The sequence below is a fragment of the Pteropus alecto genome, unplaced genomic scaffold (assembly GCF_000325575.1).
Source record: "Pteropus alecto unplaced genomic scaffold, ASM32557v1 scaffold20, whole genome shotgun sequence".
NCBI classification, from domain to species: Eukaryota; Metazoa; Chordata; class Mammalia; order Chiroptera; family Pteropodidae; genus Pteropus; species Pteropus alecto.
Genome location: NW_006436298.1, coordinates 24,076,024 through 24,101,070, shown reverse-complemented (window position 1 = coordinate 24,101,070; position 25,047 = coordinate 24,076,024). Strand labels below are relative to the sequence as shown.

General features: G+C 32.5%; 1 protein-coding gene across 3 annotated transcripts in view; it reads right to left on the bottom strand.

Moving 5' to 3' along the window:
• SLF1 (SMC5-SMC6 complex localization factor 1) overlaps nt 1-25,047 on the bottom strand; it is a 64,221-nt gene that overhangs the window by 6,322 nt on the left and 32,852 nt on the right. For 2 of the 3 annotated variants that reach the window (XM_006913221.3, XM_025047662.1), the window contains exons 8-17: nt 23,282-23,419; nt 22,303-22,425; nt 21,229-21,282; nt 20,158-20,316; nt 19,181-19,344; nt 16,489-16,620; nt 15,769-15,934; nt 10,738-10,885; nt 1,818-1,963; nt 687-850 (exon numbers count right to left, since the gene is read on the bottom strand). In XM_006913221.3, coding sequence (XP_006913283.1) covers nt 687-850; nt 1,818-1,963; nt 10,738-10,885; nt 15,769-15,934; nt 16,489-16,620; nt 19,181-19,344; nt 20,158-20,316; nt 21,229-21,282; nt 22,303-22,425; nt 23,282-23,419 — 1,394 coding nt within the window. The remainder of the gene's footprint in view (nt 1-686; nt 851-1,817; nt 1,964-10,737; nt 10,886-15,768; nt 15,935-16,488; nt 16,621-19,180; nt 19,345-20,157; nt 20,317-21,228; nt 21,283-22,302; nt 22,426-23,281; nt 23,420-25,047) is intronic. The other variant, XM_015590472.2, reaches the window with a different exon arrangement.

Here is a 25,047-nt window from a genome sequence, read left to right as displayed (position 1 = left end):
ACAAATCTGAACCCTTTTTAATTTAAATCCCCTTATTCAAATCTTTACTGCTTTTTATTTTTGTATTTACTTTAACTATACAGAAACAAATTTCAGTTCATAAAATTTCATTTTATTAACTTTGCACCCTAAACTGCCCACTGAAAAGTTTATAATTTGGAATGTCAGGTAGAGAAAAAGATCAAGTAAACTATATTTGACAGAGAGAATAAAGCAAAATGCAGGCCCCTGGCTCCTCATTCTTATTTTTATATCTTATCCTATTGTTTTCTTCCTAAAAACATTTTAGGTTTTCTGAATTTTATACAACATACTTTTAGAGGGAGGTTTCTCATTTCGGGGAAGCTATTATAGGAATTCAGAGTATTTCACATGACCATGCATTCTGAAATCTATCTTTATTATATGCAAGTAGTAATTTAAATCACAGGGCAAAAAGTGTGTGGAACAAGAATTTAATGAACAATTTTTTTTTGGAAAGCACTTCATCTTAACAGAAAGAAAGCAATGTATCTTGAATCAAAGAAAGTGAAAATGTTGATTATGTGTACTTAGAGTTCTAAAACTGAGTTTTCTGCTAATTAGTATAATTCTGAAAACATCACAGATAACCATAAAGTTCAAAAAATATGTCAGAAAAAAGCTATACTCAAACAAAGCAGAGTTGGTATATAAGTATCACTTACGGTAACTCTTGCAGCCCCTCAACTTGTTTCTGTTTAGCACCATTCAGCATTAGTAAAGCTCTCTGAGATTCAAGGCAAGGTCGTTGTCCTATTTTCTTTGGTATCTGCATCTTTCCAGTCCCATGCACACCAGTTTTACCCAAAGCTGGCAAATAGGAATATACCTGTTGGAAAAAATTATTATGCTTTCTCAACTACAAAGACTTGGAAAGCTATATAAAAAGTTAATTCATATCGCCATTAAATTTGGTTATATTTTCTTGGTTTTATCACTTTGGTGGCCACTCTATCTAATTTAAACATGCTTAAACATCAAGAAAGCTGCTAGTTCCATGTCATTAAGTCAATATGATGTACATGAGAAGAAAAATGCCTTCTTGAAGTAATTTTTTCAAATTCAATTGTGATGCTCATTTAGGGAGGTTCTTTTGATTAGTCTTATGCCCAGCTTGTTATAAGTCATTTGCATATTTTAAATATTTGTGGTTTATGTACAACTGGTATTTTGTACCATTATGTACAACTTCCACTTCAGTAATGCCTGCCTTAAACAGAAACAAGGCTAGAATAAACAGAATAAGAAGTGCAAAAGTCATTAAAGGATTGTTGCAAAAAGAGTATTTGTTCAATTTGACCAATTAACAAGCATATTTTCCAGTTGTTGAAGAAACTGCTGGAGATAGTAGATATTAATGATAAAGACAGCCAAGATAAAACTGGAAAACTCTGGATCAAATGCAGCTTATATGTGTGTACATATAGAATAAAAGGGAATAACGTTTAATATCATTTGCAATTTTGCTTTTTAAATACCATTAAATACTATGTAAAATTTTTTCTGGATCTAGGTCTTTCCAAAATAGTAATCTTATGTACTGTGGTGAGTGGTTAAGAAACAAAGGTTCTTGTACTATTTTTCTGTTATCAATCCTTAATTACTCTTAAGTAATTAAAATTTCTATTCACTAATTACTCCATTTTTTGAGGTAGAAATATACATGCTTTTATACAGATTTGAAAGATTTATAATTAATGTGCTCTAATTATTAGAAGTAACGAAGAATACTTTAAAACTGAATTTACAAACTCACTTCTCAGAAATTAAAAGAACTAGAATAGAGTGGTGCTTACCATTTTCTGAAGAGAGAGTGGTTCAGAAGAAATACTGATAGAACTCCGTAAACACAACTTTTTAAAGACTGCCTCTGCAACAAACATTTGAAGCCAGGAGGAGGAAAAGGAACAAATGAAAATCTCTAATTCCTGTAAAGAAAAGTCTGTAGAAAACGAGAGAAATAAAAATAGTTACTGCTACACCTTATAAAATTTCCTTCTTTAGACTTTTCCTCTATAGGTTTTATTCATGAAAATGATTCCTACACCAATAAAATTCACCCATATAATTTTAAACCACAAAAAAAACAGATAATATTCTTTTCCTTGCCTTTGAAAAGAAATTGTTTTATGGCAGTGTTCTCACATTTGAAACAATCACTACTTTTTATTATTATTTTAAATAAAAGTATTGAAATTATATATATACACATGAATAGATTGATGGTATATGAATATGTAGGCAGACATGGGATTTTATCACTATACTTTCCACTTACTATTAAAGATCTCTTCCCATAATAGAGCTGCACCTTTGAAAAACCAGTACTTGTTTTTTAAACGGGCACATGTGTATTAAATTTGCAGTGATTAGTCTTAAGCTGATAGGAAGAAATAAACAAGACTTCTTACCCTGACAATACTCAAGAATCCTAATACTGCAGATGAGTGTAAAGAAAAGGGAAAATGTAAGACCACAAAATGTATAAGGATTTCTTTAGAAGTTTACACTCACTCTACTATAGCAAGTGGGGGAGGGATATACTTTTAAATGACAAAACAAAAAAACACCAAGAGCCTCAAATCTCTTCTTTCCCAAATCCTCAATTTCTGCAATAACATGGAAATGCATAAACATAAAACGAATTGAAAATGATGAAGGACTGGAGTGACTACTTCCCATTTAATCTATCTAAAGTTATGAATTCTCTAATAATACTCTGTGCATAAGTAACAGAATGGATAATACAGTGGAATGATAAAGAATAAGAAAGACAAAACAATAGGATACTAAAAGAGCTAGAATTAAGCAAAACAAAAAGATAAAAATGTTATGATATTATACAATAAGGCAGATTAATAACAAATACTGGAAGAATAAAGAATTAGAAAAAGTCAATAAAATTAGCATGATAAACGTAATAGGTTAAAATATATTTTAAAAATTGGATATAATGGCCAAACAGACTTGAGGTTCTGGTCAAGATGGAGGGTTAGGTAAACAGTGTGCTTGCTTCTTCCCACAACCTCAAAATTACAAATAAATGATAGAACTACCCTTGAGAACCACCTGAAGACTAGCTGAAGATAACTCCTGGGATATAAAGAAGAAGCCATGTGGAGACTACTGGAAAGATGGAGTCATAAACCAGGCTGATCCCACACTCACGTGTGGAAAAGAATCAGGAGGGTTATTTCAGCTGCGGAGCTCCCTGCTAAGGATCAAGAGCCAAGGTAAGACGGAGAGCTGCTGTAGACTCAGGTGTTCTCTTAAAGGGTCTGCACATGGAACAAGACAAGGATGCCCACTATCACCACTTCTGTTCAATACAGTATTATTAGTCCTAGCTACAGCAATCAGACAACAACAAAAAAAGAAAAGGCATCCAAACTGGAAAGGCAGAGGTAAAACTGCCCTTATTTGTGGATGACATACTATAGAGAACCCCAAAGATTCCATTAAAAAAATATTAAAACTAATAAATAAATTCAGTAAAGTAGGACACAAAATTAATATTCAGAAATCAGTTGCATTTTCATACACCAATAACAAACAGAGAAATTATGAAAACACTCCCATTTACTATCACATGAAAAAGCAAAAAACATACCTAGGAATAAATTTAATCAAGGCAGTAAAAGATCTGTATTTATAAAACTATGACACTGGGGAAAAAAACTGAAGATACAAGTAAATGGATGGCTACCCCATGCTTGAGGATAGGAAAAATTAACATCATTTAAATATCCATACTACTCAAAGCAATTTACAGATTCGATGCAGTCTCCATCAAAATACCAATGATATTTCTCACAGAAAACAAATAATCCTAAAATATATATGGAACCACAAAGGATCTCAAATAGCCAAGGCAATCTTGAGAAAGAAGTATAAACTTGGAGGTATTATGCTACCTGATATCAAACTATACGATAAGGATATAGTAATCAAAACTGACATAAAAACAGACACATAGATCAATGAAACAGAATAGAGAGCTCACAAATCAGCCCATGCCTATATGATTAATTAATCTATGACAAAGGAGCCAATAATATAATGGGGGTAAAGACAGTCTCTTTAAAAATGGTGCTGGGAAAACTGGACAAATGCATGAAGAAAAAAAAAAAAAAAGAAAAGACAATAAAACTAGACTACTTTCTAACACCATAAAGAAGAATAAATTCAAAAAAGATTAAAGACTTAAATGTCTAAGACTCCAAACCATAAAACTCCTAAAAGAAAACAAAGGCTGTAAAACTCTATGACAATACTCTCAATAATATTTTTTTGGATCTGTCTTCTTGGACAAGGGAAACAAATGAAAAAATAAAACAAACAAACAAAAAAAACCAAATGGGACTACATCTAAGTAACCAACAAAACAGAAAGACAACTCGCCAAATGGGAGAAGGTATTCGCCAATGAAACATCCAATAAGGGGTTAATATTCAAAAATGCATAAAGAACTCATATGACTTAACACCAAAGGAAAAAAAAAAAACAACAACAAACCATCTGTTTTAAAAAAGGGCAGAGGACCTGAAGAGACATTTCTCCAAACAGGATATACAGAAGGCCAAAAGACATATAAAAAAATACTCAACATCACTAATCATCAGAGAAATGTAAATTAAAATCACAGTGAAATATCACCTCACACCTGTCAAATTGGCTATCATCAATAAATCAAAAAGTAGTAAGTGTTGGCAAGAACGTAGGGAAAAGGCAACCCTTATGCACTGTTGGTAGGATCGCAAACTGGTGCAGCCACTATGGAAAACAGTATAGCAGTTCTTCAACAAATTAAACATAGAACTACTCTATGACCCAGCAATCTCACTTTTGGGTATTTACCTGAGGAAATCCAAAACATTAATTCAAAAAGATATACAAACTCTGTGTTCATTGCAGCATTATTTACAATAACCAACACATGAAAGCAACCTAAGTATCCATAGATAGATGACTGGATAAAGAAGATGTGGTATGTATATACACATATACATATAATGGAATATTAGCCATTAAAAAAAGAGTGAAATCTTACCATTTGTGACAACATGGATGAACCTAGAGGGTATTATGCTAAGTGAAGTAAGGCAGACCAAGAAAGACAAATACCATATGATTTCACTTATATGTGGAATCCAAAAAAACAAAATAAATGAACAAACAACAGAAAGAAACTCGTAGATATAGAGATCAAACTGATGGTTGCCAGTTGGGTGAAAAAGGTGAAGGATTAAAAAGTACAAATTGGGAGTGACAAAATAGTCACAAGGATGTAAGTACAGCATAGGGAATATAGTCAACAGTGTCAGGTGGGTATTAGACTGAATGGGAGGGGGATCTCTTCATAAGTTATGTATATGTCTAACAATTATCAATTATGCTGTATACCTGAAACTAATATGCTATTAAATGTTAACTCTAAAAAAATTTTTTTAAATAAAATAAAATGGTGTTGCCCAATAGAAATATGATGCAAGCCATACTGTAATTTAAAAAATTGGACAGAATGATAAATTTAATAGCAATATAAAGTATAAAACTTTTACCTCTCCAATCAGGGGCTAAGTTCCTTTAGGCTGAAGAGACTGTAGACACCCAATGAAAGTCCTGTCTTACTCAGATGCCTTCTCAAAATGCTGGGGCTTTGGTGTCCTTGCAATCCTTGACTGTTTGATTTGACTGTTTTGATTTTTAATTGGGGGTTGTGGGTGTGTGGAGGAACAATGGACTAAGGGAGGCCGGGGTTAACCCAGGGAGCATCTGGTAATTTTTGGTTGTCACATCTTTGGAGGGAAGTGCTATTGACATCTAGTGGGCGAAGGCCAGAGATACTACTAAACATCCTATACTTCACAGTTCATAGGACAGACCCCCACAACAAAGAATTATCAGACCCAAAACATAAACAGTGCCCAGGCTAAGAAAGAAACTCTGCCTTGATTAAAGAGACCTGAGGTTAGTGCCTTGTGGCAGACTAGACTGCCTTATGGGCAAATGGCTCCAGTCAGATGTCAAGTAGATCCCACCTAGCCCCATAAGAACAAATGACTGTTGAATTCAAATAACTCTTTCCAAAATGTCCTCAACAGAGGCACAATTTTTAAGAATTGAAAATAAGAATGAAGTTACTAATAACCTTTTATTATAACTGACTACTTACAACCTTCTAGGCTGTTAGTATTATCTGAAACTGTACAAGCAGTAAACTGAAGGATGGTCAACAAAAGATTTTGAACATTAAATCTCTAGTCATATACATTTTAAAAAGCATATCATCACAGAGTTTACTATAACTAATAAATCTCTTAACATATCAACTCTAAGCAGATACAAAAAGAAAGTGGAAATAACAAGACTATATGGTTCAAAAGAGATTATCTCACATTGGAACTTCTAAATGGAATTATTCAATTAGAAAAAGCATTTGATAGGTTTAAAGAAATAGGACATAAAAGATATAATGGATCCACATATTACCAGGTAATACATGCAAAGGAAATGATAACACATGAACAAGAGAACATAAGAAACTGAGCCCGTGCCTGGGCTGAAAGATCTTTAAGGGCAGAGTCATTTTTGTAGCCCTCATAGCTTCTAGGTAACTAACTTGCACAAAATAAACATTAGTATTTGATAAATGAAAGAATGAAAGACTAGCAGGTAGCAATAACTAAAGAGCCAAGCAAGGATGATCTTTTTAAAAAATTTGTCAGATCATGCCACTCCCTTATTAATCTAAATCCTGAACAAGGCTTAGAAGTTCCTAAGCAAACTCTGCTTTCTCTTCTTTGGCTTTATTCTGGCCACTCTTGTCCTTGATGCTTGCCATCGGCCAGGCCACCAGATTTCAAACAGGCCCGGGTCTTTCCTATTTCAGAGTTTTCGTAAATGGTTCTGACTGGAACATGATTCTCTGCCAAACTCCTACTTATCCTTCAGGTTCTGCTTTCCATGACCACCCAAATAAAGTAAGTTCACCCATTTCAATACTTAGTTTTACTTGTTTGGAGCACTTAGCATTTTTAAATAATGTATTTACATCTTAATTACAGTCTGCTCTCCCACAGAAAGCTCCAAAACAGCATAGACCATGTTTTGTTTCCCTCTTCCACTGCATATGAAGTGTTCAGCACAATGACTGGTAGAAGACCAATAAAGATTTGTTGAATAATGAAGGCAATAAAAACATTTTGACTGAGATAATCATAAAAATTTAATTTATGGAAGAGGTCCTAAGCATGCAGAGGGATTAGAAAAGAAATGAAAAAAAAAAAAAAAAAAAGGTTTGGAAAAACTATCAGGAAAAGATAACAACGTAGCCTGACAAAATCAAAGAAGCTTTATTAAAGTTATCTAAAGATGTGAAAAATATAGTAGATTCTGATGACATGTTTTCTTCCCAATGAAATAAGTTAGATTGGCAAACTATGTCTTGCTGCCTATTTTTATGAATAGAGTTTTACCGGAACACAGATATCATGTTCATTTATGTATTGTGTATTGCTGCTTTCTCACAACTGCAGAGTTCAGTAGCTGGGACAGAGACTATAGAGCCTGTAAAGCTAAAAATATTTCTGGTACTTTACCAAAAAAAAAAAAAAATTGCCAGTCTCTAGTTTAAGCCAATACATCAGGAATTTCAACTAGGCATAAAAAAGAAAATTCAGATCACTTGATCTTAAAATTTAGAAAAAGATAAAGAAAACTTTCTGTTCAAAGTGTTTAGAAATAATGAATGCTTGATGTGGGACTGATGGACATGAGATCTAATGGAAAGAAGAAAGCATTTTACTTATCTACTGAAATATCTTCTGCCTTAATTTTCTACAAAACAATTAACAACTAACAACAATTTTACTAAACTAAAATTAATGCAATAGATCTGAATATGAGTAGCTTCATATTATGAATTTTATACTTTTGAACTAGGAAAAACCAAAAACATCCAGTTTGCCATAAATGAGAAAGACAAATCAATATTTTCAGCTGTTAAGTTATGTAATAGTCAAATTATAACATCTTTACTAATGACAGGAAAAGCAAAAAATAGTAACTCAGCTGAAGAATAATAAAGGAAATTTTATTTTTAAAGGAGGGAAAATTTTCAGGGAAAAAGAAATAGTTCTTCACCAAAATATCAAAACACTGACAAAAAGGACATTAGAACATTTAGTTCACTTGTAGGGGTAAGTGTAGTCTTCTACGAACTCCATAATAAACGCTTTAATTTTGCATGTTAACTGTAGAAAAGCTACTGCTCTCTTAAGAGTAAACTGTTAACTTGATTTCTCTCTCAACAAAGGTTAAAAATAAAAATTAACAACAAAAATTTGGGAAGATATTACTTTGAACTATTTTTAGAGATTTATGGTGAAATTTTAAAACTGCTTATTATAGCCTAAATGGAAGCCTAAAGAACCAATTGTGTGTGTGTGTTTTGAGAAGGGTAAGGAAAGGCTTAAACACACTTTCAAACAGGGATACAGTTCAAATCTCACTTAGAGTGTTTAATAATGACCAAACAGATCCTAGAGAGCAAAATAATCAGTTTGTTGACAGGATTATCATAGTAATGTTCAAGTCTAATTTTAGCTTAAGTCAGTCACAGGTTCAGACTTCTTGAGTTTAAACTTGTCATGTGAAAACTGAGAAAAACAGTGGATAACAATTCTTTGCTTTAAAGTGAAGGGAAATTCAGAATCTGAGTTAAGAAAGCACTAAAGCTGACGGACAACAAATAGAATCCTGTAAATACAAGGCTCATTATTTCATGCTTTTGGCTAAACTATAAGATATATTCTCCTAAAAGAATCCAATACACACTAGAAATACATATAACTATATCAATAGTCTCAAAAGCTATTCCTAATTCTGTCCTGAGTCCCCAAACTCAAAGAGATTTTCATTATAGAATGAAAACAGGAATCTTTTTAGCTGAATGTTTAGTTCTCATGCTAGCAAACAATACCAGAATTCCACTGTTTCTAAAACGAAAAAACAAAAAAAGAAAAGAAAAAAGAGAAACCACTACCTAGTAGGAATAGTGGGAAAGAAATGATAAAGGTTCTGAAAGAAGATTGAATTTGAGCTAAGAAATGTTAAAAAGTCATGCAACAAAAGACAGCTATTCCACAAAAAGAACAGTAATCACCCCTCAGTTCAATGAAAAAGAAAGAGAAAAAAAGAAAGGAGATAAAATGCTTTAGATAAAAATCTAACTTCGGTAGTATAAAAAGAGACCTCTCTTTGCAGAGGGTATCATCGAATAAATCCTGAACCCAGTTATAGCCTGGATTCCTATTCCAGATTCTCTTTTCAAAGTATTAAAGTGATTGACAGCATATTCATGAACTTTTTCTTTTATATAAAACCAAGATGCACTGAAACACATGTGTAACAAAACAGAATACCTATTTGGCAGTGTAAAATATTTTTAGATTTATAAAAACCATCTTTTATATTTGAGGGCCACGAAAAACTCATTCAGTTTTAGAAATTTTAGGAATTTGGGATTATAAGAAGGAAGGAAAACAGGGAAGGAGGAGAGAGAAAGAGAGAAAAAGATTCATAGTTCCCTAAACTGGCTTTGAAATTTAGAAATGAAAAAAGGTCTTATGGAAGCCTCCCTCACTTTGGAGACTCAAAAGAGTTAGGTAGAACCGCTTTCATCAGATGAGCACGTAAAAATGAGTTTTGTCATCACATTGCTTAAATAATATTGCTTCCCCAACTTATTTGAAAGGAAATTTTAAAATGAAAGCAGATTAATGGGTGAAGAGGAACAGTGAGAAATTTATACATATAAATTACTTCTATTTGCTTCACTCATGCTCATCTGTTAGATCACCAGACTCAATGAAAAATAAATAACAGCAGTTTTTCATGTTGTACAAAGAAAAATTATAATGCAACAGGTACAAAGGGAAAATATTTTAACCAGTGATATAACCCAAGTTAATGCAAGTGACTTTATACCATAATAAGTATTTTGATTCAATGAATTTCATTTATTAAAACTGTTAAGTATTCATACAGGAAGAAACCTAGGAACTGTTCATATGGCACAGATATGATTAGAGACACACGAATGTTTTCTACTCAACTTGAATAATTAGAAGCATTAATGATACTGAAAATAATTCTTACCACGTGAGATTCAAAAACACCATACATAAAAGAGCAAATCTCTCCAATAAAAAGAGAATAAACTGATTTTAAATTTGTCTGGTTAAATGTTTAAGATAGTTTAATTTTGTTTTAGTTGCAGGATTAAGGTAAACATTAATTTAAAAATATATAATAATTTATTTCCAGGTACTATTTTCTATAGTACAATATAATTTCAATTTTCATAAAATCATCAAAATAATATTTCTGAATAAATGATGTGTGTGTGTAGACTCATGTAACATTTAGAGAAAAATAAGAATACAATATTACATATATAGTATGAGCTCAAATATGTAAAAAGGCTTAGAAATACTAGAAAGAAATATATTAAAAAGTGGTTATCTGTGTGGGAGCATTCATTATGGGTAATTTTTACATTCCTCTTTATATTATCTATATGTGTGTGTGTATATAAACTTTTAAGGAAAGTTTCATATGAACATATGTTAAGGTTTACAGATTGTGTCTAAAAATAACTCAAAATTAATTTCCACAATGGGTGTAAGAAAAACATAACATAGACACACTTACCATCACACGAAAGGGAAACATAACTTCCTAAGTCATCAGACATGTGTCGCATCACATTTCTACCCATCTTAAGACCAAGGAAGATCCAATAATCTATTGCTGCTCCAAGAATTCCAGTCAATAAGTAAGCTAGTTCATGTTTGAAAACCTAACATTAAGATGGAAAAATATTAAAATATATGATTTCTATCAGTATTTATTTTGAAAACTTATTGAAGCGAAACAGCTATTTAAAAATACGTAGTATACTAATGCTAAAAGGTATTTTTAAGAACCCTGGCAAACTCCCTCTCTCAAATCTCTTCTTTTACTTCTTTCCCTCTTCCTTCCTCCAACCATCTATATTTACATTTACCTCTATATGATAAAACAGTTAATCATACAAAATTTCCAGGACATATATGGATAGCTTATAACAAACTTATGATATAACTTTATCCAATGGTGTCAAGTGCTTGAGTCAATATAGCTCTCTATTATATGTCAGTAAAAGTAATCTCCAGTTTATAAACTTGGCAATCTTCCAAAAATTGACCAGTACATAATGTAAAACAAACTAGAATTGTGACCTTCTGACTCCCAGGGTAACCACATAGACACTTCATTTCTTTAATACAGTTTTTTTTTTCTTTTGATTCAAGCTGATTCTGCGCAGGTAATGGCATTGTGACTCATTTGCTTTTTTCCACTCTTATCCTTCCACCTCTGTAGGCCTGCTCCTTTAATCATTAAGCATTAGGACATAAGATAAACTAAGCCTCAGGTCTATAATAATGAGGATAATAAGTTTCGGTTAGATTTTAGACTAAGGGTAACATTTTGGTTTTAGACGTGTTTCAGCCCTAGGCCCATGGAGGCAGAACAACCCCACCAGGCCACGGGACAAGATGGGATGGCACCATGGCTGATTCCAGAACCAGACACAATACTCAGTTACCTCATCCCCCTCTAACTGTCCAATCAATAGCACCTACGACCCCATTCTCTTATTTCCCACGACTGACTTTTCCCTATATAATCTATACTCCTGAGCCACCCAGGAGCCAGGTTGTTGAGAGCAATAGTTTGTCTGTGTTTCCAGGACTCACAACTCTGTAAATAAGCCTTACTCTGTTTCCTGTAAAACCTGTACACATCTCTTCTTTGGTTTAGATGCATACAGGCAGACAGATCCCCTTTTTGCTCCGTAACACCAAACAGGGCTTTCTATAATACCCCATTGCAAAAGATGACAAACTCTTCCTCTAGTACCTCTGTCAGAAAGATGCAAACATAATGTACATATTGTGCCTCTTCCTGTTTTAAACACTGGCATTTGAAACCAGAGAAAGTATGTTGTAGTGGGCATTTGTGCTCTAGTCAAGGCTTTGCCCTAATAAGCTATGAAACCTTGAATAAGTTACTTAAATTCTTTAGCTTCAATTTTCTTATCTTTAAATACAAACTAGGTTCTGTTTCTATCTATAATTGTAGGGTTATCCTTAAATAGCACTTAAGGACATCACAAAGAGAAGTAAGACTAATTACCAAGCTTAGAAAAATTTGTACCTCTTCCATAACCTTGACACAGCCCACCTCTGCTCTTTGCCAAGGAAAGCCCAAAGCTTTCTCAGATTAATGACAATGAAATTCACTGCCATTGTGTCACTCTGCAATACTTGCTGATTGACACTATGACAAAACAATATTAGCATAAACTGAGGACTTCTGTTTAGCTAATGACTTAAATTGAATGCTTCAACTCAGCAAATCAAGAAACAAATGCTTTACAGTACAGAAAATGATGTCTGTGAACATGCATGGAATTCTTGAAATTGGAAAGTGCCAAAAAGATTTAATTAAGTACAAAAATGAATTCTAAGAGATAAGGTAACAACAACAACAACAAAAAGTTTATATGAATTTAAGCAATTTGAACATTAAAATATTAATTTGCAAAGTTTAAAACCAGTTTTCATGTTACAACTGATGCTACAATTTATTGCAGATTGCTTCACAAATATGTTGAATGTACGAATTTGAACAAAAATCTTCAAGTTAAATATGTATAAATCTGTTACTATTTACATCAGTATTTCCTGAGTAAATTCTTATCTGTGATAGTCCTGTGGTGACACTAAAATTGTGAAAACATAAGTTTTATTATTGTTTTCAGCTTAAATGAGCCATTTCATTTATATAATAATATAGATAAAAAAAGAAATGTTCAAAAATGAGGAAATATGTTCTATCCTTAATGATTCTATTGTCTAAAAAGCACATAAAAAAGGCAGATGGTAATTAATAAGGATGTTATCAGTTTTAGCTAGAAGTATTATACTCAACTGGCAATGAAGTGTAGTTAGTTCTATTCCTGTTGAATATTTTAGATTTATACACATTTGTTTAATTTAATGTCTTTTTAACTCAGATACATGTACAAGAAAATGGCTACTTGACTGGTTATTGCCACATAATAGGATTACCTGATCACAAATAAGTCTAACTACACCCAGAAACAATCCTCCTTTTTAAATGCCAATTTAAAAAAATTAAGGGACTCAAAGGAATTTTTTTAAGCATGCTTCAGATGTCCCCCTAAATAGGATTTTTAAAAACCAATAAGGGTCTCTGTTTCTGATAATGGAGGCCTAGCTAATTCAGATTAATGCTATTATAGGAAAAAAAAAAAAACAAAACAAAAACTAAAAAACTAAAAATGTTGAATATGACATGTAAAACATCTCCTGGAAAGTTATGAGGACTTTCTTGGCCAAGATCTAGGAGAAGGTAAAAGCCAAGTGAAGTGATTCAAGGCCAGCTGACTTTGCTCTAAGGGCCCTTTGCTGACCTCAGAGAGACCTGGGATTAAAATAAATAAATAAATAAATAAATAAAAAGGTGTGGTTTTTGCAGCCTAAGGGAAAAAGGAGTATAAAAGTCATAACTAATACGCTTAGACCCTGAAGGGTTTTGCCCTCAAAGTAAGAGTGAATTAAAAACAAACGACATGTATTTGTAGCCCTGTATATCACTTGGACTATTCAGGAACCCTCAAACCTAGACATTGGATTAGGGTAGTCCTTGACTGGTAGTTACACCCAGAAACCTGGCAGAAGCAAACAAAAATTCTCTCTGGAAGAAGATATTCTGTGTCTTTGCCACAGATTATTTTACAAATAATTGTTCAAATGCAATTTACGGCACAGTCAACAATAATTAGCTTGAAAGAGACTATAAAAGATATAAGAGAAGCAAATAGCAGAAACACAACAATTAGAAACAATCCACAAAGATTTCAAATATGGACTAATTGGACATAGACTATAAAATAACGATTATTTCCATGTTCAAAGGCAAAATAAAAGCTTGAAAATTTTGTAGAGGACTAGAAGCCATAAAAACATGGCATAGTAATTTAGAAGTAAAGTCTAAAACTAGAAAAATACAAAAATTCAAAGTACAATTGTCATGGTTTAACAACATATTAGATACATCTGAAAAGTGACTAGTGAACTAAAAATTGGATGAAAAGACATTATCAAGAATGTTTCAAGTGTAGAAAAAAATTAAAAATATAGATGAGTGGGTAAAAAACACAGAAGATACAAAGGAGAGGTGTTAATATAAATTTAATTGATACTTAAAAAGTAAAGAAAAGAATGGATCAGAGGAAATATTAGAAGAGAAAGTACATAAGAATTTTCCTTAAACTTAAAATACAATAGACTTTATGGTGTTTGACACCAGTGGGTTCCACCTTAATTACTATGTTTACTGTTTTTGAAGAAAATATTACCTGACAATTATGATGGTTTATTAGTCATAAATAATAAGATAGAATCATTATAAGCAAAGCAGAATCTGTTATAAAAACAAAATAAAAATAAATGAACAAATCCACAAAGTAGACTCAGAAGTGTTGATTAAAACAGTTATTAAGTTTGAGCTAATAAGTGAAAGAGAACACTGTAAAAAAAACCAAAAACCAAAAACCAAAAAACAAAAAAATCCACACACACAACAAAGAAAACACATTTTGGCTCCTGATCTTATAAGAAGTCAAAAAGAAAAGATCAGTTAATTTCAGAAATCACATAGGGTTCACTCTTTAACCAAAATTCGCTATAAGAAATTACGAAAGCACAAACAAAAATTCATTAACAATAATAAAACCCATCTATTTAGAAGTTTTAAAACACACTGTTAGAATATTTCTTGGATCAAAGGGGAATTCCTTATTGGAAAAAAAAAAACCACTTTAAATAAAATAATAAAAGTAGCCTAGGTTAAAGTATCAAAACCTGTGGAATGGATCTCAAGTTGCACTCAAAAGGCATTTATATTAAGAGTATGTATTAGCAATTATAAGATTAAAAAGAAAAATATTTGAATATCTGGGTAGAAGAGAAAGTAAAAGGAAAGAATTTAAAAATATGAGCCGAAATTAATGATGTAACGCAAAAAAAGTAGACAATAAAGACTCAAAGGCAGATTATTTTGAAAAACAGAAAGGTAACTAATACTTCTTTGCACCCAAATTGAGGTACAGTATGTTGCTATTCACTTTACGTATTTTTCTGATTCAACCTTCCCAACACCCTTCAGATAGATAATACACTAAAATCACTCTATGTTAACTTTCTAATAACAGGCAAAATCTACTTACAAAGAAATAGTTCAGGAAATTAACTCCTAACATTCAGAAAAGTGGTTTTAAAAACAAGTTGGACTTTTTATTAGTATACAAAATAATTGTATGAAATCACAGGTTCCTTAAGAATAGAAATGTACAAAAGTAGAAAATCTAGAATAAGCAACTATAAATTTCCTACCAGTAAAGATCAAATAACTGTCCCCAGCTACCACGTCCAAATGTGAAATGGTGAAGAATACCTTAAAATCAGATAAACTAAATAGAAAACAATGATATATTTGAGTTCATTTGAATTTTTCTCAAGTATTCAAAGAATAAAGAAAAAAGATGCATAATTCAAAGATGTACTTTTTTCACAGGCAATTATTATTCATTTGTAGATTAATCCTACTTACATCATCAGACTTGCATTTTTCCCTGTGAGAATATAAAGTCCACTCCAAAAGCATATTTACTGGTTTGGTCAAAAGCCCAGAGGTTTCGTTTCCTGACCAGAAGATTTCAAGGAGAATTGCCTTTCCTGTTATTTTCAGACTCTGAGAATCTGACCAGTCATACAACCTAATGGAAATATGAACAAAAAACATGTCTTTATGCCTAATTGGCCACTATAGTTATTAGACATATCTTGTCATAAAACAAATTCTAGCAATTTCTGAATATAGAAAGGTCATGATACATAAAGGACAAAGTATTAAAAATGTCCTGAGTTCAATATAATCACCAACAAGACAGTACACTAACTTCAAGTTGTAGTACATACACAAACTTATCATGAATATTAGATTCAGTGTTAAAATCTAGTGTAGCTTTTTACTTAAGCACTCAATGATTAAAGAATTTAAAAATGCATAAATCTTGAAAAATAAAAATACTCTTACTGATCCGAATGCATAAGTTAGTGAAAAATAAAAAATGTGAACTAAGAAACATAGAAAGTACGTAAACATTTACTGCCACTGAAGGACTATGTTCAGAAATGTGTTTAAAATAAATCTATTTTAAACCAGAAAACTAGGTAATTAAAAAAATTTATGTATATAAATGATTAGAAAAATGGTACATAAAATATAAATATAGAAAAATGGTGGTGCTTTTTTGCAATTAAAACTTACTTTTGACTCAGATGTCGCACTTCACTTTCAATTAAATTAAAAAAAAATTTGAGCAGTGTCAGGTGGAGCATCTTTGAGCCAGTAATATTTTCCGAAATTTGGTGACAAAAACTTTCATTGAAAAGGCAAGACCTGAAAAACATGAACCCAACAAAAATATAATGTATTGAGTAATTTTTGGACAAAGTATGTTTTTAGAGTATTACTGGAATTTTAACAAAATTTGCTTCAACAAAATATAATTTTATTATTTTCTTTCTTTAAAAATTAAACCATGTCAAATATCTCATGATACTGAATTTTTAATAATATAGAACTAACTTCTCTATTTTTCAGTGATTATAATGTTTAACAACCATCTGGTATTCTTTCTTTGTACTCTTTATATTACTAGTAAAGAATAATAAAACAACGAATTTCATTAAACCTTTTTGACTCAGATGACCAATTTATAATGCTCTCCATAATCATTCTCTTATTTGGGATAATTTTTTTCACTGTTTAGAGAAATGAAGTTCATTTAGGGCTATCTTTTAGTTTTAAAAGTTCGGTATTTATTTTCTTTGCATCTTTACGGTAGTCTTGTCCTACAGAACTTTCTGCGATGACTGGTATGTTCTACTGAAATGTGACTTGTGCAAACTGAGGACTTGAATTTTTATTTAATTGTAATGAAATTTAAATAGTCACACGGATTAGTGGCTACTGGGTTGGACAGCACGGTTCTACAGCATTTTTTTTAAAGAGAACATAAGATTAACTCAGAATTCTAGAGCTGAGAGAGAGTCTAGGCAGTGAGATCTCTTACAATTTTCTTCCAACTTTATTACCAATTATATTAACAATATACTTGTTACTTTCTACAAATCTCTACCTTTCCCATCTTCTTTTTGAATACCACATTCTCAGGTTAGGAAGGTCCTTAATAACTATTAAACAATTAACCCTCAAATCTGTTCCAGTTATTCAGTTTATCTGAAAACTGTCAGAGATGGATACCATAACTTTTTCCTTTTTAAAAAAAAGTATACCATAAAACATTTCAAATATATTCAAAAGTAAACTAATAGGAATATCTATATTCCTATCATTTTCCTAGTGCTTCCCCTTTAATCACCAATAAACCCAATTATTTTGAAACAAAATCTAGATATTTAAAAAAAATCCACTTTTTAGAGGTCCAAATTCCATTTCCTAGAGCTTCAATTAATTCGTCTAAACATTTGTTAAGCACTTACTATGCCCCAGACATTATATTAAGCACGAAGATAGATATGTTTTAAACTATCTACTCTTGAGAAAGTCAAAGGCTGATGTGAGTAGCTTAAAGGCAAGAATTAGGAAGTGGTATCGAATTGCATTTAAAGCAATAGTAGGAGTTGGGGAGAGATTTTTAGGGTGGCCGGAAGGAAGGTATATTTAGGCAGAGACATAAGAGCAACATAAGAGCAAAGGCATAGGAAAAGAAAATAGTTCAGTCACTGGGTACTTGTAGGAAAATGATGAAGATGAGAATGGAGATGCAGGGAGGCTAAATCATGAATGGTCTTACATGTTTTGCTAAAGAATTTAAACTGTTTTCTATAGGTGAAGTGTGAGTTAATGAAGGACTTTAGAAAATGACAAGATCACTTTGGAAAAAGCATACTAAGGTACTTTGGAAGATAAAGGAAAAAAAGTAAAATCAAGATCAATAAAGCAAGTATTGCAATAGTTTACATAAGAAACAATGAATGCTTTTAAATAAAGATCAATGACAGTGAAGGAAGAAACAGATGTGGAAATTAGGATGTCCGCTACATAAACTATATATCCATATCCTATACCAATGCTGGGCTAGAACTGTTGTGTTAGAATTGTGTTTACATTCAGTCACCTTCGAAATGCAGGAACTTTTTTTTATCTTACCTCTGAAATGCAGCATAGTGCCTGACTCCCAAACATTTGTTGAAAGAATAAATAAATGCATGCTAGTTAGCTGATTAGTTCACTTCAAATATATCACAACTAAGATGGTAGGTGAATCTTTATGACCTCAAATTTATAACCAAAAAGGTTTATTAGCCTTTGCCTGGCTAGTCAAGTATTCTTTCTCTCCCTACTATAGACTGCTTAAAACTGAATAGTTGGATAAAAAGAAATTACTTTCCAGGCAAGGAAGGGCTATCGGGTACACAGAGCTATTAGAGAAGGGAGAAATGATCAGTTCTGCTGAGGAGAAAGGAGCAATAGGAAGGATTTCCAAAGAAGGTAACATTGGGAAAACAAAAGAAGCATCTAGGCAGATGACAGCATATGCAGAGGCATGAAAGAGATGACATATTTAGAAAACATTAAGTTCAGTTTCAAAATTCAAATTTCTAGCTGAAAAAATGTAACAGACACACTAAAATAGATATTAAAAACAGTTACAAATTTTTATACTTTTGATGATCAAAGTTTGATGATATCCACAATATGCAAACTCAATGCTTTGTTCAAAAATAGAAATGAACAGCAATTTGGCTTATTGTGAATCCAATTTCATGTATTTATTAAACATTTATTTGTTAAATAATCTGATTGACAGAAATTACCCATTAGACTTGGCCTTTGATAAAAAGACATGGACTTCTTTCATCAGTATCTAAAAAACATCTAGCATAACAACTACTAGGTTAAATTCGGCATCCTCATGTGTGAAATCCCTTACCTGATAAGCACTTCTATTAGAGACCATGTTCCTTTCATACAAGTTGGACACTGAAACAACTCTAAGTAATATCTTGACATGGCTGAGGACTTCCAAGGAGGATGTAGGTGAAGAAGAGCTGACAATATATGAAAGTATCGACCAGAAAACGTATCTATGTTATCCTATTATTTAAAAATAAACAAAAAAAAAACATTATAGCTAAAAGTAGTTTTACCAGCGAATTCAGTCTAAAATTATAATGATCCCAGCTTAACTTTCTTGTCAAATATATGTGTTTTGACAAAAAAGATAAGATAGAAGTATCATATTTAGCTAATTAAAAATAACAACAGAAAGAGGCACACTATAAGTACTTATTCACACATTAGATACTCCTAACTTTTGGGACTAACTTATATGAAATGTCCATTTCACTTTTCATTATAGTGAAATTAAGTTCCCAAATGACATTTGAAAGAACTAAAGGTAAGAAACTTTTCATGCTACATTTTTATTACCAACATTAGTCTGACATAACTTAAACCTGTTATTTCTTCAAATTGGCATCTTGATAAAGAATATGATTAGCAAACTACGTTTGAAAAGCTAACTGTTCCTATTGGTTTTCACAGTTTAAAGAGTATGTTATCTATCTACACTATAAATAAAAATGATTATTATCAATGTTCTAAAGGACTAATTTACCAAATAGCATTCTAGATCATCGTAGTCTAATTTTCATGTTGTATACTTCACTGCCATGGGGAAAAAAAAGATAAATTTTTCCCAAGAGATTATCATGGAAATTCTGAGAAAATAATAAGTTAAAAGCACTTATAGTGGTACCTGGTAAATAAGACAGAAAAGAAATGGTAATGAATAGGTATGCATTTCCTATTAAAATGAGGGGGAAAGTACTAAAAAGAGAAAAACTGTAAACATACAAAAAATTTAAAAAGTCCATATTTTAACGTTCTTTGAAAGACTGCTCTTACTTGTAGAATGTTCTCTAGAAGAGCATGAAGAAGGCATACAGGAGGGATATAATGTGCTTGCAAAGAGGAAAGTTCTTCAATCGCTTCTTTAAAAAACTGTCCTTCTATGAGGCTTTCAATTAAATTTAATACACTTCTGGGAAATTCAGCACTTTTAACCTAAGAAAGGAAAGATTCAATGACTCGAAGAAGATATGGATAAAATTCTGGGATCAAATCTTGAATTACTAAGGAGGCTTAATTTCCTCATCTATAAAATGAAGATAATTCCTGACCTCACAACTTTATAGGATTGTTATGTGGTTCGAAAAGATTAATTTACATAAAAGTTTACCAACTACAAGGCACTGCAAAAAATACACTATTGTTTTATTTATTATTCTCTGTTGCTTTAAATATTGAGGGGAAATACTACCTCTAGGAGAAACACTTTAGGAGGCATTTGGAAAGTCTGACTGATAATGAGCAAACTATGTCTATTTATACTCCAAGATGTCATCAAGCACTATCAATATCTGCAAAAAGTGTCAATTGCTATAACATCATAAAATCACTGAGAATGCATGTTAATATAACTTTCAAGAGTTTCATGAAATATATTTCCCTTGTTCAAAATGTTTTTAACAATAAAAATAACTACTCTGACTAGTCAAGGATCAAAAATACTCTAAAAGATTATATGGAATAAAACAATCAATTTTAAAGGGATAAATAATTATATAAAGGAAATAATGTACTTTTGTAAATATTATATTGAAAAGTTCATCTAGAAGTAGTACTTATAAAAGCTATAAAATGTGAGAACAGGGATACAAAACTTTCCTGTGATGAGCATAAGGTAAGTTTTAAACTCTTATTAGTCTTTACTACTGTATAGAATTTTTTGGGGGGGGTGGGTAGAGCTCTGACAGGATATTATTTTTCTTTTTCATTTATAATTAGAGAAACTACATGTAAAATCTGATAGAAAACTGTTGTGTAAACAAAGTATTCCTTTTAATCAAAACAACTAAAAATAAAACTCGAAGCCTCTTTTTTAGCCCTGTCACCACCCTACATCAAGCTCCTTACCTCAACATTGTATACTGGTTGTTTATCTATTCTAATGCAGCTATATCTGATAGCCTACAAAACAGCAAACATATAATTAAAATTAAACATTTCTAGGTTAAAAAAAAATACATTTCAGTTTACAAAGCATAAAACCCTGGCCAAACTTACAAAACAGATTCAGGAAGACATTAATAGCTATAACTGATCTGATACTCGTACTTGCTCAGATTATGGAGTTCCATCATTTTAAGGTAACGGTAATATCATGAGTACAAACATTCTCTATTTTCTCCTTTTAAATTAAAATAACTTAAAGGTAAAATCATATTCATTTTGAAGACCTGAAAAGGTCCACTGTCCTTAGTATTTTAGTATAGAAATATAAAGGGGAGAACACTTTGTACAAGAGTCCATAGGAGAAAAATGCAGTCATGTTTTCTAACATGTAAAATCTTCCTCTGTTGTTTTAAAATATATATAACTGTATATTCGTTTAAAATATTGTAGAAAAATATTTGCAACAGAGATAATATTCTGATTATATTAAAAGATTTAGAAACAATGACATAGAACAACCTACTGAAAAAATAGAAAAAGAATATAAATGATCAATTGGCAGAGGAAGAAATACACAAACAGCAAGTGAAGATATAAAATATGCTCGAACTTGTTAATAGAACAAATACAAATTAAAACAAACAATGATATAGCTTTGGCTTCCACTTAGGATGTAGAAAGCTAGAAAGAGAGCTCTTCGCTAAAGCCGAGGGCCTCAAGGTCTGCCTAAGCCTGAGCCTGAGCCAGGACATCACAAAAAGGGATCCTTTAGCCCTCATTTTCCATTATCAGGCTAGCAAGCATCCAGAAACAAGTTACAGCAGTCTGTAAACACATAATTTATCCGTAACATCATGGAGGTATAAATAGAAAATTCAAGATATTTATTAAATGCTCAAATACTTTACTGCTCATAACAAATTAATGAACTAATCATTTTAAGACATATTAAACATGAGTCATTATTATTACTATTATTATGTTTTGGCTATACTTAAGAATTGGAAATAAGATCTTTAGTATGTCAAGCTCTACCTGAGCTCTATATATGTGCTTCCTTAAGGCATTTTTTATTTCAAAAATATCCACATCTGTCCTGATATCCTTGGTTTTTAATTCTTTGGCATGATCAGCAAAAACAGAATTCTTCATTTCTTTCTGCATACACATAAAAGTACTTTAGATAGTGTACTAGATATAGTATCAACAAAAATGATAAATAGCACAATGGACAATATAATGCAAGAACACATTCATACAGTGTTAAGCACAGCAACAATCCTTACAATCATATAAAGATTATATAATTTAAAAAACACATAAATATGTAAAGTTTTACCTGATATTTACATATATACTTTCTTAGGGTACTTTTCATTTTAGCCTATTCCAAATCTTTCCTAGAATCTCTATTTTTCTTTGTTGTCATGTTCACACAAAATATGACCCACTATTTATTTACCCTTATTACTTTTTGAAAGATCCTCCTGAATATATGTATATAAAGATGCTGTGATTTAAACTGTAAGATAAGGTTATATTTTGTAAAAGTTAATTCAAGAAAGACTCCATTTAAAAGACAAACTACCTTATTAAAAATGGTCTGTATTGTACCAAGAAAGATAAAAACTAAAATTCAGATTAGAATGTGTTAGCCAATTACGTCACATGTAGTCTTAAGATGGTTTTCATTTTGAGAATTTTAGCCTCTTTTCAAAATCTTTTTTTCTTTTTTCTTTTTTGTTACATTCAGGCAAAACAAAATATTATTTGAATATCCTGGTTATTAACTCAAATTTCTTTGTCTACACATGTAAAAATATTTTCATTGTGAATGAAAGTCAATCATAACATTAATTATGACTATCACGCCAGATCAACTGAAGAAGGTATTTTTCAGAAGATGTGCAGGTTATATTTAACACAGCAAGCAATCATAAAAATCAGATTATATCTGTCTAGATTATATTAGGGAAGAGTCAGAAAAAATGAAAACTGTTTATCTTAGCTTTACCTGATCTCTATATGTGTGCTCTCTTAAAGTACTTTTAATTCTGTCATGTCCGACATCCTTCCTGGATTCTCTTTTTTTGCATTTTTTCCTCAAAGTATAACTCCTTTGAATCTCGTCATCGTTTTTCTTAATTTCCTTCTATATGAATTTAGAACACAAACAAATCTCAACATGAATTATACGTTATAAAATCAAGATAAATTCAGAAAAAGTTTGACTTATTACACAATTAAAAAATGAACAAACTCCCTGTCAAGATGGCAGTGTAGGAAAATGCTGTGCTCACCTCCTCCCATGACCACATAAAATATTACTACTAAGTTATAGAATAACCACCCCTGAGAACCATCTCAGGACTAGCTGAACAGAACTCTAAAACTAAAGATACAAAAAAGAAGCAATGATGAGACTGGTAGGAGAGGCAGACACTGGTCCCATATCCATGTGTGGTGGTTAAGAATTGGGAAGGATATCTCAGCTGCAGAAGTCCTTCCTAAGAAGTGAGGGGCTCAGGCCCACACAGGGCTCCTCAGGCAAGAGCACCAGTGCAACATCGGGCTGAGAAAATCAGAAGAGATTCCATCCAAGTGAAACAGAAGGCTACTGGAGACCCAGGTGTCCTCTTGAAGGGGCCAAGCACAGACTCTTTTGCTTACAAACACTCACCCTAAGCTCCAAGGATGGGACAGCAGCTCAAAAAGCATCATGAACATACAGGGAAGAACTCCACTATCTGGCTTTTAGGGCAAGGGAGGGAGCAGCAGCTCTCTCCAGAACAGAAGTGGTAGCAGGCATCTTTGTTGTTTTGTTGAACCCTCCCGCTACCCAGTATGCAGGCACAGGTAGGCACCAAAGCTGAGTATCAACCTGGCTACCACCACTCATCCCACCCTGTTGATTCCTGTAGACACAACCTCACACAACTCCTACCCAGGCTGAACCTCTTTCAGGAGCTGTTCATCACAAAACAGCCAGGCTTGGTCCATGCTGCAGCCTTTACTAAAATCTCCCAAAGGTCCACAAACCCCAAATAAACAGCAGCTGGCCTTAGCATATCCTGAACCTCTTGCTATGTGGCCCCAAGATAAGCACTAGTGGCAGGTGACCTTGGTTCAAGGCATAGTCTCTCCCCGGCCCCTCCAAGCCCTGTTAGGTGGCAACAAACTGCAGATCACTTTGTAGCTCCGACCAGGTGGCCCTAGGCTGGACACAAGCAGCAGCTAATCTTGGCCTGCATCAGAGTCCCTCTAAAGAGGCCCCAGAACCAACACACCTGGTGGCTGGCCTCAGACCACATCAGAATACCACTCAGTTAGTACCACAAATGACATATTCGAAGGCTGGACTCAGTGGGCACGAGAACTCCACTAAAGCAAATCCCACTCTACAGGATAAGCTGTAGTCTGCTATAGTCACAACCAATCTTCACAGCCAGTCAGCCAACAACAAAGCTCAACTGCAGCAAGAGAATACACACAACCCATATAAGAGCCACCCATAGAGTACCTGGCTCAGGTAACCAGAGAGACTGTGCTGGGCCCCATTGGACATCTACTATGAAAGGCTACCCTGCCAAGACTGGGATACATAGAGATCTACCTACTACAAAGAAACAAACACGGGGGCGGGGCAGCCAAAATGAGGAGACAGAAAACAAACAAACAAACAAAAAACACGTCCCAAATGAAAGAACGGGACAAAAATCCAGAATAAGAACTAAATGAAACAGACACAAGCAATATACCACATACAGACTTCAAAACACT